This window comes from Athene cunicularia (assembly GCF_003259725.1).
Source record: "Athene cunicularia isolate RWA chromosome 8 unlocalized genomic scaffold, athCun1 chr8_part1, whole genome shotgun sequence".
Classification (NCBI taxonomy): Eukaryota; Metazoa; Chordata; class Aves; order Strigiformes; family Strigidae; genus Athene; species Athene cunicularia.
Window position 1 is genome coordinate 32680621 of NW_020799109.1, and position 15375 is coordinate 32695995.

The following is a 15375-nucleotide window of genomic DNA, read 5'->3' on the forward strand; positions in this document are numbered from 1 at the left end:
AGCACTGGAATTTCCAAGAGGTTGTTAACATTTTTGCTTTTATTGTCAATTTGAGAATTTCAGTGTGACTTTAATTTGATACCAGAGCTATCAGACTTACCCGTACCTAACACGTTACGTACTTTAAAAATAGCATGGCTTTAAAAGGTGGAAGAGTAAAGTAATTTTGAAAATAAAATAGTTTATAGCACTAAAGAGTCACAGTGCAATCAATGGTTTAATAAAACAACTACATTATATATATAGTACTTAAAGAACATAAATATTCAGTAAATTCACTACAACATGAAAATAAAAGCTTCACATTCTCCCACGCTTTTTAAAGAACTGGGGACAAAGTGACAGACAGCTCCTAGACAGACTGCTCAGCTTCACAAACACCTCTCTTGCTTAAGGGACTGGACATTACCTTAGCTATCACAATGGGAAGGTATGCTGCAACTAATCTAGAAGTTTCTCCTTAAATTTTAAAGCATTTATAATCACAGCTCCTCCACCCCCCAGATTATATTTAGTGGACATGCACTACTAGTCTATACAACGCAATGTTTCACCAGAAAGTAATGAATAATGTTATTTCTTTAAAAACTGCCCCCTCTGTGTTCCGGGGCCTGAAAGCTTCCATTTCATGGCACAAAAAACCCAAGTCTTTCCAGTAAGATAAAATAATTAAGTTACCTAAAGAAGCCTGTGGAGTTTTCACATCAGGATAAAGCTGATTTGGAATGGACACGTATTTACAAGTGCTAGGCTTGAAAGACGGAAGCGAGGGAGGGCTCCTTCCTTCCTAAGAGAATCCCCGAGCGCCTGAATACCTGCGTACCACGTGCCCAAACCAGTCTGACTACAGGCAAGACAGCAATCAATACCATACAGTTTAGAGGATGTCACTTCTCACGTATCCGCCACATTTTTTTTTTGCTTCTAGCTCCAGGTGCAACAGGGTAAAGGCTTCATCAGCAAGTCTTAGAGCAAAGGGAATCTGGCGGTCATATCGTTTCCCTTCAGACACAATGCCAAGAGGTAGAGCAACCCCCATTAAGTGACAGCAAGGTCCAGAGCGAGGGAAGAGGAGTTTAACATGCAAATGAACAGCAGCTACTGGACTTCACACAACAGCCTACTGCCAAGTTTTAAAACTTGAACCTATATTTAAGACACTAAATGGTAAACTTTGTCAAGTACTAAAATTGTCTTCAAAAGTGCTAAGCCACATTTGTTAAAGCTATGGGAAAAAAAAAAAAAAAGAGGAAAAAAATTTAATAATATAATCTTCAAGCAGCTTACGGTTGAAGTCCTCCCTACTCAAACTGAAGCCCAGATAAGCTCACAGCTGGGGTAGCACCAATTCCATAAAGCAAAGCATTTCCATGTTACATTATGTCTGTGAGGTGGAATTTCGGGGATTTGCTTTAAAATATTCTTTACAGAAGATTCCAATACATTCGCTGCAAGAATCTGTTATTGTAGGGAACAGAGCAGGGCTGTAAAACTTGGGGAAGATTTTCTCCAGTGGATCTCATGAGGGCAGGGTAACACTGCAGCAGGGCCAGACAGGAAGCTGCAGTGTGCATCGGGATTGGCATCTTCTACATGAAGGAGAGTTACAGGTTTGGGTTGTTTGGGGTTTTTTTTGTCCAAAATACTTGTTAAAAAGCAAACCAAATCTCATGAATCACCTTACACTGAGTTAAAACACTGTTTAAAACAGCAAGGTTTTAAAGTGTCAGTTTTCTTGCTACAGCTCTATTTGTTCACAAGAAAATGACTAATAAATCTTTTTCTAGGGAATCAGATTACCTCTAGCTGCAAGACTATCAGAAATCAATTCTCTACCATTCTTTTATATGGATAACCATTAGCAAAGTACAACATTTAACACATTCCTTGGCATATGTTACTATTGAATAGACTTACTTAGCCATCCAATGCTCAATACTTCACAGAGGCTACTATAACTGTGTCAAATGTATTAGAAATCCAGATTTACCTGGACAAAATTAAGACATTCCAAACTGGAACACTCGTTCAGTTATCATGCATTAGGAACAAAAAAGCATGTCAAACACTGGAATGCACTGGAGAAGGTCATTTAGTCTCCTAGGGAAAATCCAAAAACCCAAAACAAAGACTAAATTAAATACAACCCAAAATACTGTCTAATCATATTAATAAGTATACTGAGAGAGCCTGAAGGCATTACATGTATTGTTCATGAAGATAATGGTGGTGCCTTCTTGTAATATTAAAGAAGTCATAGCTATAAAAAGAGTTAGTCCCATTCCAGTTTTCCAGAAAAGCTTATTTATGTTCCTTTGTTGGTGCATAGTACAGTTCCATGGGTTTGTTCACTTTCCAGTACTTCTCACTGACCAGTTCCAAGGAAAAGGACCCATTCAGTACCTAGAAGGGAACACCAAAACAGAAATTAAAGAAACCTGATGGCTTGCACAGGTAGTACTGTAGCAACAGAAAACTACTGAAATCAGAGGAGCTGACTTAAAAGAAGTCACTGATGTAGAAGAAGATACTGAATAACCAGTCGGCCTCAAAAAGCAACAATGCAAGCTGGGCTGAACTCATGTCACAAAAATGGCACCAAAAACCACTTTGGCAAAGTAAATATAGTAATAAATTAAGTGAACTTGAGTTTTAATCTGCAAACAGAGGGAGCAGATGTGTATTTACACCAGAAGCATCTCTGCTTTTGTCTAAGGGACCATCTGCAGTCATGGGTGAAAGCTGTCTCTTGCTAAGCATCTGCCTGTCTCTTAACCAGAAGACTTACTTATTTTAGTCAGATAAGTACCCACGTGTAAGAGCAGGCTCAGAGTTCAATCTAACTGCGGTATTGCCTTGCTGTTGTATCCATATATTCTGAAGCCAGCAGCCGAGTGGGGGAATTCTTCCCTAGGAGAGGATGAGAAGCCTACACGGGAGTGGACAAATGCCACCTTACAGCAGACACTTCCTGGTGCTAGAGCTATCTGCTCTTGAAATAAGATTCTCAGACGAAGTAATGTTGTTCCTCTTCCATTTTAACTGTAAGTCAGCTCGTAGTTGCTGGCATCACTGGATTTTCCCAAGTAATTTATGTGCCTCCTTTTCTACTAATGAAGCTTTTGATGTATATGTTTTCCTATAAAGCAATTGGTCTGCTTCTAAATAAACTACCTGGTGCTATGCATTTTACCCTAAAGTCAACTCAGGAAAGTCCAGCTGAGTGGATTTTAATCAGATCTGTATCAAAGATGTATTAATGCTCAGTTTTACTCTTGGACAGAAGTTCTACTTACAGTGAACTGCCCATTGGCAGTAGCAATGTAAATGGTATACTGCTTCTCACTGGCCGTGTCGAGGTTCATCTGGTTTGATTCTCCTTTGCTACGAAGCTCCTCCAAAGCCAATCTCACAGCCAGGTACTTGGACAAGTGATCAACGGTGGCGTTGCCCGAGGTCTTGATGTATCTGTGACAACAACCACAAAGATAATCAAAGACATCTGAGTTGCATGTATGGGAAAAGGCATTGGAACATCCCAAATACTCAGCTTCAAGTCTGAAAGGCCTTTAAAGACAGTTCCCAAACAAGAATATTGTTTTCAGCCAAGACAGGCAAGCAGCTCACCAAATTACACTGTTCCAAAGCACCCTTATACCTTTTTGACACTTCTCCCACAGGCCCTCCTGTTCTTTGTAGAGAAGACAACACTTCCCTCTCATCTGCTCAAAATGAAAAACCTAGTAACAGGTTGTCAAAAAGTTCTGAGAACTGCTCATGACTGCTAAAATCTTTGGAGCGTAGATACAGCCTGGAGGGCCTGGACAGAAAGCCATAAGGTGCAAGAGCTACACACGCAACACACTGCACCTCATTAAAGTTACTCTACCCTATTGTCTCACTATCTGTTCTCACTTCAATTCTTCATGCAAGAATTAAAGGCTGACACAAATGCTGCAGAAGCCTCTCCCGGAAGCTTAGCTTTCTCTTCACTGTTCAGAACAACGTCCAGAAGTCCCTTGCAATTCCAAACCAAAAAGAAAAGCTGGCGGAAGCTTATGATATATTTATAGGCACTATAAAGAGATGTCTCACCAGGAGAGAAAGCCAGGAAGAGATCTGAGGAAACTCCACGAGACTGCTCATTGCTGTGATCCAAAATTTGCAGTCTGTGCTTGGACTGGATCATGAAAAAAAAAAAGCCAAGAAAAGCTTCCAGCCTACAAATCTCGCCGACACAAAGCCGCTCTGAAAACTGCCGACACTTACACAAGGTTTTTTTATTCCTAAAGAACCTCATAATAAGTAGAAAGGGGCTGATACTATACCATCATCTTAGTACCTACTGTGAACTGCAATGCTAGAAAGCCTTGAAAACATCTTTATTTGTGATCAAAGGCTTAACACATCTACCTGACTTGCAATGGAAAGAGGGAAAGAGTGCACATGATTAAACAGGATGTGGTATGACCAAAGTATTTAAATTGATTTTTAAAAGTTCCAAGGAACGATAGAGAACAAAACCACCAGAAAACATCATCAGAATTCATGGAAAGGAAGACATTTACCTTGTCTGTGCACTGTCATCGTTCTCCATGAGGGTTGGATGAGGCCTGAAGACTAATTCAATTTCACTAGCACCATCCATTACGGGGTCTATTGACACAGTTGTGTTGTTATTGTCCAGTTCTAGCCCAGAATCATCTGATGTTTTGGTCCTCTTATTGCTAGGCCCTGCTTCCTGATTGCTGTGTGTTGAGGCATTGCTACAGTGTGAACTGTCACCATTATCTTCTGCTCCACTGCCATTCTCAATCTGTTGTTTCTTGCCCCTCTGTAGCCTGATCAGAAATAAGTAGAAACACATGCTAATCCACATTCAGAATTCACCCAACATAGAGGTCCACAGTGCATGTACAACTCCTCCCTCTCCTGGTGTCTGCTGTGCCGGATGTTAGACATATGCACACACAAGCACTAAACATTTCAGAGATATTTAAAGAGGGTTTTAAAATTAATTATTTCTTATAAAGGAGATATTCAAAGACAAGACTGGATTTTTTCCTATCCCCCAAACACCTTTTAGACATAGTTCAAGATAATTTAAGTCATATAGTTATTTTTATTTTTCAGGCAATTTCAGATCATTATTTTCATCTAAATATAAATCCACGTGTGATTAGGAATACAAATCACCACAACAAAGTTTGGGGCCTCCTTCCCAGATGGCGCTCTTACATTTAAATGCACACCTAGCATTTCACTACTGTGTAAACACCATCTATTCCAGCCTTGTGAATTAAGTCACAGTGAAAACCTAAGTTCTAGCATTATGTGCATTTCTTTGCATGTAATGGCAATACAGTGGTACAGAATTCATTACAGTTTGTTATCTAAGACATGACAGCCATAATTTGGTAAAGCTAGGCTGAAATCTGTTGTCTACACCAGGCTGCCACAGAAGTTGCAAGGAGCAATACAAAGGTTTCTATTAGTGGACAAATGGTTAAAAATTGTTTTGCCAAAGATTAAAAATTATTTTGGCAGACTTCAGCAGAGAGAAGAGGAATCTCAAGCTATGCAGGGAGTGAGGACAGACATTGTATTTTTAGTGTTAGGGCAAACAAGGTTACATGCGGACAAATTACGTGGATTACATACCTGTTCATAGCCTGAATCTTTAATCCCTCCTCAATGCTGTGACTCAGAGCTTGCTGGTTATTGTGCTTGCTGATTCTTGCTAGAACTCTCTCCTGATGAGCTTCATATTCATCTCGGCTTGGATAAATTTTACTGATGAGAGCATCAAAATTGGGATCTGGTCTCAGTGATCTTTTCGAAACTAGCTTTTTACGACACGTGGGACATTCTTTGTTGCTGAACATGAACAAGAAGGGAGAAAACAGTACTAACTCTCTGACAGTAACACCACTCTGCCCTAATGCCTCAATTCTTAGCCAAAGTGCTCACTAAGTCTTAATATTTCTAGTAAATCTGGCATGGGGCTTCTATCTTTTGACAGCTCAGGTAGTTCCAGATATTTATAGAAAAACCCCAAACATACATCTCCCTGCTTTTATTTTTTTTTTTAAAGTATGTTTAAGCAAACTGTATTTAGACTGAAAAGTTCAAAAGTTCCACTCTGCAAAATGGTTCTTCTCCCTGGCTGGATTTTCACCTAGAAAAAAATGCATGTCTGATGGAAATTATATTAAGACACAGTCTTTCTAGAACTCATGGGACAAAACAAAGGTTAAGGAAACTACTCTATAGTTCAAGCACTAATTACTGGGAAAAGTAAAACTCTTGTCCTACCTACCATTTTGTCCTCATTTAACTGAAATGTCAGGTTCACAAATTTTTTTTCCTGTAAGATGAAGAGGCCTCAATAGCTGAATACTGGTGTCTTTACTCCTGATGGTTTTCTTGTTTCCCTCTAATGTATTTTTGCTAATTACTCATCAGAATTTACACAGATAGAGCAAATTAAGTGTGACCACTGAACCCAGGTAATTGCCATTATTGGAAATAGATGTATCACTGACTTAGTTGATGTTGGTTACCTCAGAATTCTATTGCTTTTAGGAAAATATGAACTCGTAACTGAAGCATACAAGAAAAAATATTTGCATAGGTTGTTTCAGTAGTGAAGGTTGGAAGCCGGACCATTGCTGAAATGCCACATAATTTGCAATCTATTATTAGGAAGAGTAAGGGCTATGAGACTCATTTTTGTAATTAATGTAGTATATTTTTGTATTTAAAAAAAAAAAAAAAAGAAGAGGCAGAGAAGAGGATGAGGAACAGGAGGGAAGGGAAGGCCAAGCCAGGCAAGGGAAGGGAAGATGAAGAGGGGAGGGGAGGGGTTTTCAACTCCCTACAAGAAACCAAGTTATGGGATGATTTTTCCTATGATGAAAAAAACTGAAATATGAAAGGTGTGCTACACATTCAGAAACTTGCAGTGCACAAGTGTGTAACTGTTCCACATCGACACCCGGGACTTAAAGGATTTCCTTGATCACATTTTCATCTTAAGTGAAATCCCTTTTCCCTGTACTAATATTTACATACCCACTCCTGAGGGCTGTAATGATACAGTCAGCACAGAAGCGATGCAAACATTCTTTTGTCGTCATGGTGTTTTTTAACATATCCAAACAGATGGGACACATTAGCTCACTGTGTAGGCTCCTGGGTGACACCACTATTTCCAAGCCATCGGTGATTGCTTCCTAGCGTAAAATAAAGTAAACATTCTCTAATTGAATTTAGTAACTTGCTCACGGAGACTGCGTGTTTTACTATTCTTTTAAAGAGAAACACAATAAAAAGATAAAACAAGACACATATAGAACCACATCAAGCATACACACCCATGCTGCTAAGGAAAGGAAAAAAGAAATACAGATAAAAAATTATATTTTTTCTAAATATGAGAGAGGCTTTGTTTTTGGAGGATTTTTTTTTAAAGATTCTGTCCTTTAGACAGTTAATACTCCTACAGGAATAATCAAATCTTAAACATCAAGCTTCAAGTTCTACAAAGTATTAAATAAAAGCCCTGCCATGAAGACCAGCTCTTTAGCACATATTAATTACCTGAGGTGTTCTTTGCAATTCATACAAGCTAAGCTCCCATGTTTTGCTTAAAGGTTGTGTCCCATTCGTCTGGACAGCTTGAGACATGGCTGGGAAGACAAAGAGATGCAAGTTGCACACTGGTGTACCTCTGGCTGCAGGCACCTGCTGCCTCTCCCGCGGCGAGCGCGCCATGCCTGCGGCCACACAGACACAGTGGGCTCTGGGCCACCAGCGCAGCAGCCCAGGGGCTACACTCGCTCAGCCACGTACCAGGCTTCACTATGCTACACACAGATAATCCCATGCTCTGTGCCACTCCAGAAAATAAATGAGGAAGTCAGTCAGCCATGAACACTTTGCAAAAATCAATTAAGGCTGTCAAACAAAAGCGACATAAGACCTGAAGGCCATAAAATTTCAGCTGTGTGGTGTGAAGGCTGCAAATGACACCTGATGCAGAAAACATTCATAAAACATCCACTTACAAACATGCATTCGGGTCAATGAAGGTCTACTTCCTAACCAAGTGGAAGGTCAAAATTATGCATGCACACAGAAAACTAGCTAAACGTGTTCACTGGAAGCACACTATAATGCCTTTCTTTCTCCTCCTGAAAATATGTCACTAGGGGTTTCCAATCAGAAGTTTAGAGAATACTGGAAGGTCAAGTAAAACCTAGTCATCGGATAATTTCAATTCAGTTTTCCTGTGCAATCTTGGTCAGTGAAGGCACACCTCCAATGACTTGGGGGAGGAAGTCAGAAGTTTTTAAGTTTCAGAAACCCAAATCATACACACATTATCAGGGTTTTGCTCATTTGTTGTTAACAGTATTGGTAGACAGGCACTCTTGGAAATGGTCAGGGCTAGAAATAACTGCACTCACAGACACACACCACAATCACTGCTGCAGGGTTTGCTTACAGGCAAAAGGCACGCATCACCTAAAAAAAAAAAAAAAAAACCACACAAAAAAAACCCCAAAATGTAATTAAAACACTCAAAAAGATCACACAGAGAAACTGTAATGCTTTCCCATGAAAATTCTGGGATTATTGTACAAGATGATGAGGTAAAATTACCACTTGTGGTCACTGCAGACATGTAAAAGAAAGGTCAAAACAACAGAAGAAAAAGATGTTTCTAAACAGAAAATATTTTTACAGTGGGGATAAGGGGGCAATCCTCATCTCTCCAAAACTGCCTGCCTTGAAGGAAAACTTATCCCAGACTGTTGGTATGTTTAAAAAACTAAATGTAACCATGTAAGAGACAAGATTGCATTTCTACTAGGGAAAAAGCAGAAGTGCTTTTGCCCTTCCTTCTATTGCTTTTTTTTTAAATCTAGGTTTGTATTTCCAGATCCTTCAAATCAGCAGCCAAATGCAGATTCTACTGGTATCTACCAAGTACATTATAATTTCTAATTTCTACTATCATTTAAGGTAATTCCAAGCATACAAAAAGTCAAGTCCTTCCACGTAAGGATTTTTGTTACGTGTTGTAGTCGGTTGCTCTAACAGAGGCCCAGCATTACTATTCTGCATCTGCACTCGATACTATTCCTGAGTTCTTTTAAAGCTGACACATTTAATTAACCACCATTCCAACTACTGAAATTCGTGAAGCTGCTAATCATTCACACCCTTCCCAAAATCTGCTGAAGCATACAGTCAAACTGCAGCAGATTAAGACAACTAAATCCCAGTAAATCCAGCCTCTCTTAACAGAAGCCTGCTCCCAACAGTAGACAGCTCCATCATAGTAAAGAGGTCATCTAAGCAGCCCCACAGTAAAGAGATCATCCCAGGCAAAAGTAATATCTTGCTGAAACTTGCATGCTTACACTTGCTAACACAGAACAGCAGCTCTCCAGAGCTCTACAAGCCCAAGGCTACACTGCAGAAGACACAGTCCAAGTGTCACGATAAATAACTGACCAGCTTTATTCTAAAGGCTTCTAATCTGAGATGCTGAGTGCTTCATTCTCACCCTAAGGTCTGCAGTGACAGCTCTTTCAAATTTTAAGAGGAAAATCACTGGCCTTAAAGCTAGCTGAAAGCTGGAGGGATCCACACAGTCCATTGCTAGCAAACACCTCCTCTGCCTCTGGTACGTACAAAGTTGAAATCAGTGGAAACATGGTCAATTCAAACATGCCAAAAAGGCCCCTGCCTCAAAAATTTAAAAAAAAATAAAATAAAAAAAAAATCACATTACACTGTATAGAGTTTTTAATCTGTCTGATGATCAATAATAAGCCTCCTTAGCTTCTTCCCTGTTCCCCTACAATTTCCAGACCTATACTGGGCCTGAAAAAAAGCACCTGAATGAGGCCTGACTTCCTTATGACACTGTTGGACATCAGATTGGATTACCTTTCTTCACACTGCTGAAATTTAACAGCAACATCAACAGCTGGCACCAGTATCAAAGATCAAACTCCATAACCAAGAGAGGCATTCTGATCTAAAATTGCACTGACCACGACATAGCCAACAAGTGTCAACTAGCAGTCTCAAAATCATAACCAGTTAACCAAGTCTTTAGATGTTCTCATCAATGACTGATCTTCACCATTCACCTGGTGAACGGAGGTAGGAAAAACGTCTACAGTTAGCTGAATCTCAAGTCAAGCACTACAACCACCCAGGAGGAGACTGCACTGGCCCCTTGCTCTCAGGTTTAACAGCAAATAGTCGGGCAGTTACACCAAAATCTATTTTAAGTAGCAAGCACTCTTTATGGGCAGTCATTTTCAAAGCACATCCCAAACAGCACTGCTTAGTTCATTTTCAGGTGTCGTTTAAGCTGTTTATCTCCAGTAGAAAAAACCCTAATGAGCAAGACAGGACTGGACCCCACCATTCTCTGATTCTTGTGCTGCCTATGGAGCCAAATTGCAGTGGACAGACCATCTCCAGGTCTCCTTCTCCAACATGAAGGTGAATCCAACAGAAGGGCTTTTTCTAGCTGTTCTGACAGTGCTAAGACATTCACAGCCTGCAACAATAATACAAGAATACTCCTTAGTTCAGTTTTCCTTTAGGACAGTCCACTGCTATGATCTGAAGCAGACATCTGCTAAAAGAAATCAAGGATGATGCAGGCCAGACTAGCTGATCCTTTCTAAAGCTACAAAATTAGGAAAAGTCTTTCATGAGCCAAAGAGAATTTCTTCTGTTGTTGACACTTTGTTCAGAGTGAAAAATATAAAGTTTCTAGACAGAAGGTACAACAGACTTTTTAACTACTACTGGCAAGGGGAGAGAAGATACAGAATAAATATAAAACCTCACATTTATTCTTCAGTCTGAAAATTTATTCCACTGAAATCTCACATTCTTAAGATCAGTTGGATCTTCACTGACATAGTTCACTACTCCTCTGCATCCCTTTCAGCATCTAAAAAAAAAAAAAGCCTTACATAACAATGTTCTCGTGATCATTTTTCTGACTCAAAATATGAAGCAGATTTCTTCACAACAATATCTACTTAAGTTTTCAACTATTCAATGTTTCAGATCTTTTCCACTTTATAAATGACGATGGGATCTCTTCTTCACAGGGCACATGTGCTAGCATTAGGAACAATGTGAAGTCAGATACCCCCTCTAAGCCTTTTTTTATCATTAAGTTTTTGAAAAAACTTCTAACACACCACAACTTCATACTTTTTAAGCATTTCTTACCTTTATGACTTGTCTATACCCTCCAGATAGAAGAAGAAAGCAAGCAGTCACATGACACCAGGACAGTATGAAGGGGAGAAGCCTCGTTCCTGAAGGCAGATCAAACATCTTTCTCTTGGAGCCACTGAGAAGTGCTAGTTGCTGTGATTTATGCTATAGCCAGAGGGCCACTCTTGTCAGTTACAGAAAAAACAACAAACCCTAACCAATATAAGGACACCTGCAATCCTTCAGACTGACTCAGTCTTCAAACACAGTAAAACTCAAGCACAGACTTCCTAATTACAGAGTACACACATCTGCCACTATCAAAGCAAGCACTGACTGACACAACCAAAAGAAGATATTCCATATCTGAGAACCAGAAATGTTATAAATCTCTTCAGGTTTGATTCCCTGTCACTCCCCATTTCCAAACAGCATCTGAAAAAAGGGATAAAAGCCCATATTTACTCTTTAAACTTGCCTAGTTGCTTTCTGTCTTTTATACAAGACCAGAAGATGAAGCAGGGAGATAACTAAAGATCATCAGAATGTATACATTTTTATTTCTTTGTATCCAGGATGTTTCTCAGTTCTCCACATTGCCAGAGCATTAGAAACAAAAGCAAACAAAACCCACCTGTGCTGTTCTTAAGGAGCTTTGAAAACATTTGATCAACTTTATATAACCAAACTTTACCCACAAGCTGAATAGCTCCCTAACTATAGCTGGGAGATGAGCCTACCGGCTTCAGCAAAAAGCAGTGCACCATCTCATTTGAAAGACTTGCTATTTAAGCCTGATTTCCTTATGCAATCCTGCTCTTTGAGCTCACCCATCTGTAGACTATTTTCCAAAACAAATTTGAAGACAAATGGCTGAGGTTTAAAAATGCAACAACAAAATAAGCCTTGTTCCTCAAATGCTGGAAAACAGGCAAACAGTTACAGGAAAAATAACAGCATGAGAGACCCCATCAGGAAAGCCTCTCTGATCTCCTGCCTGATTACTGACTGGGGAATTCATGCTAGAGAGTCCTTCCAAAAAGCTTAGAAAAAACCTCCAGCAGAGCAACATCCGCACTTGTCACACACCACAGCCACTTTACAAGCTTATACTGAAATACATTTAATTATTTGCTCAAATGTAGTAATGAGTCACAGTAGGTTGGGCATTTGGGTATCCTATTCCTGAAACTGTCCAGTAAAAATAAAAATCCAAATCACAACAAGTACACTTCAGAGGGCTCAGAGCTGCAGGCAGGCAGGCTCTCCTGGCTACAAGGCAGCCAATGCAGGAGCTCAGCAGCAACCACATCACTGCTCCTGCTCTTCCCTACTTTACCTTTTCAGAGTTCTACTACCGATAGATTCACCAATGTATAATCGCTCCTTAGTCTTAATTCTCAAAATTTGTCACTTGTGAAAATTTAAAGTTTCCTTAGCTCTAGCTTAGAACTAACCCTGATGGTGGTCCTACTTTAACCAGGGAGGAGGGACTTTCTACTGGATGCCATCAGAGATCCAACACATGATGAATTTTCTCAGAAATGCTTTACAGTGCCTATTTTAGCCCAGGCAAAGGCTAAAAAGCAACTGCAGGAGTGGTTGTGTCAGCACACTTCGAGACCAGAGTAAGGGTGGAATGGTACTAAGCAGCTGGAAGAGATAACCCAAACACCCAGCTCAGGTGTGGCCATAACCATACCAGCTGCTATTTAACTCAAAAAACATGTACTGATCTCTGATACTCAAGAAAAAACACTTTTGAGGAAAAAAAAAAAAAAATGCATCAGGCTCTTTAAAAATATTAATACACACATTTTTACGCAGTATTAAATCCTTAGAAATCAACTGATTTTTGTTCCAAGTTTTAAAAGGTAAATATTTAGACTAGACTTTAGACCGCTATTTGGTATGCCAAGTTCAACGGTACTTTCAACCACTCTGACTTTTTTTTCCAAAGGATTAGTTCTTTTAAAAACAGGTATCATAGTGAAGTTACTTGGAAGCTTAATAGGATTAGAGTTTTAGGTTTTACTCTCTCTGATACTGTAACTTAGGATGCATGTTTTGACAAAGCATTCAATTCAACCATTTGTTTCAATTTATTCAATTAAAGCATTCTAAAATTTAAGTATTTATGCTTTTACTTTCTGTTTAAGAGCTTAATTGGAAAAAAAAAAAATTTCTGAATAGACACTTTTTGAAGGAATTAATCTTCACTGCAGTTCACTGGCAGCTCAGATTGCTCTACATCCAGTTGTAATCTAGTACTAGATTACAATCTACTACTTTTAGTATTCACTCTTTTCTGAAGTTTTTTTCATCTCTCGATCTCAAAATCCCTGGAAGACAGCTCAATCAGGTTCTGGCCTGGAGATCATTTTGTTCCCAGCTCTGAAATTAACTGCTCACTGATCCTGAACAAGTATGTCACTGCATTTGTCTGTGCCTCCTGTTCCTCTCCTGTTTACTCATATTGTCACCACCCCTCAGATTATCTCTCAATAAGTTTATATTGCACTCACTGTAATTATATACCGATCTCAAAAGGGGATAAACTTGAAAGACACCAAAGTGGTTTTAATCCATTCAGCTATCCATCCTTGTCCTCCCAATATCAAGTTCAATGTCACAACGTCCCTTACTGGGAAGATTTATATTTGAAAATTCAGTATTATATTAGCCACATGCACAGTCCTCTTGACACAATCAGTCATGATCTATGCTAAAAACAAATTCAAGCTCATCGATTCATGTTCAGAGTTGCAATCAAAACAGAGCGCCTCTGCAGTGCAGTTCACCTCCAACACACGGGGTGCAAGTTGTCAGTCTTGCACACATCTAAGATACAATTTGATATCCACCCTAATCTTACAGGCAGTAAACCACATTTTAAACCTTTAGGAGCTTGTGCTGTGGACTCATACCATGAGTCAGACATAAAGCAACAATTACATAAGCTACCAAAAAAAACCAAAAAACGAGAAAGTATTTGCCACAACAAAAAGCATACGGACAGACAGAATAAACTGCTAAGTGTTGAGAAGTAAAATTCACAGGGGAAATAAATTCTATACAGAAAGCATAAATCTGCACCAAAAGGATCACTAATAAAAGGCTACTTCTGAGAGGCTGTGGGATGTCCAGTCCTGGAGACAATCACACTCGACTAGATGTGGTCATGAACAACCTGATCTAATCAGCCCTGCTTTTACCAGGAGATTGTATTAGACAATCTCTAGAGGTCTCTTCCAACCCAAGTTATTCTAATTATGGGGTTAACTCACTGTTGGACACATTTATACTTTTTTTTGCTGTACAGAAAGTGACACAACCAAGAAAAGCCAATGGCAACTAACACTCATCAGCCAAAAAAGCACTGCCATAATAAAAGGCTGAAGAAATCCAAACAGGATCCTCTCCTACTCCACACACCTTTTATAATCTGCAGGGCTGAATATGATTATACGAACATCCTCCTTAACCACCAAAGAAACATCAGAAGGCTTTTCTGAGACGAGAGTGACCACTAGCTTTATACAAACTAGAATCCATTTGTCTGAACTGTGTGAAAACAGCAATATAGGAACTGGGCCTTCAGATACCTAGTGTTATAAAAAAGACCCAGCAAGTCTGCTTAAGATGGAAGTCTCCTCCATAAACACATGCTGTAACCACATATTTAAGAAAGAACACTTTCCTTAAATGAAAATTCATGAGGATCAGATATAGGTTACAAAAGGAATGTAATCAAGTGAATAGTTTCAGCTACTATCACAGGAAGCCTAAAAGTACATTCATGAGCTAATTTCGAAATTATTACCATTTTAGCAGTTAATATTCTATAGTAATGTAAGTAAGCTCCTTTGTAAATGCCTACATTTAAAACGAGTAGTTAGCAATGCTTACACAAAGCCAGTGTTTAAAATACTTTTGTACACATTAACTAGAAGTCTATCATCTGCAAAGCACAACAAAGCCAATTAAAAGACTATTAAAAATGCCAAATTAATACAAACAATGAAACTGAAACTTCAAGTAGCAATTACATGCTCCAGAAGTCAAATCTGATAAGAAGTAATGAGTCTTTACACTGTGCTTTCCACCCTG

At 39.2% G+C, this 15375-nt stretch overlaps 1 protein-coding gene across 3 annotated transcripts; it reads right to left on the reverse strand.

Annotated features, from left to right (window-relative positions):
- Positions 1–20: 20 nt before the first annotated feature.
- On the reverse strand, positions 21–13217 carry RNF2 (ring finger protein 2). Of its 3 annotated transcripts, none has more exons than XM_026853605.1 (7): positions 13212–13217; positions 7603–7691; positions 7075–7235; positions 5662–5877; positions 4569–4841; positions 3297–3468; positions 21–2403 (listed from the first exon to the last, which is right to left on the reverse strand). In XM_026853605.1, the coding sequence occupies exons 2-7, from the start codon at positions 7687–7689 to the stop codon at positions 2302–2304; spliced, it is 1011 nt and encodes a 336-aa protein (XP_026709406.1). In that variant the 5' UTR covers positions 7690–7691; positions 13212–13217; the 3' UTR covers positions 21–2301. The 3 variants fall into 3 exon arrangements, with proteins under 3 accessions (XP_026709406.1, XP_026709405.1, XP_026709403.1); XM_026853604.1 differs by lacking the exon at positions 13212–13217 and adding an exon at positions 11278–11296; XM_026853602.1 differs by lacking the exon at positions 13212–13217 and having other exon boundaries at positions 7603–7812.
- Positions 13218–15375: the final 2158 nt, after the last annotated feature.

Coding starts and splice junctions, on each gene's coding strand:
- RNF2 (XM_026853602.1), bottom strand. CDS start 7,776: ATGGCGCGCTCGCCGCGGGAGAGGCAGCAGGTGCCTGCAGCCAGAGGT. Junction 4,842..5,661: donor AAGATTCAGGCTATGAACAG/GTATGTAATCCA, acceptor ATTTCTGATCAG/GCTACAGAGGGGCAAGAAAC. Junction 3,469..4,568: donor GATGACAGTGCACAGACAAG/GTAAATGTCTTC, acceptor TTGTTGTCACAG/ATACATCAAGACCTCGGGCA.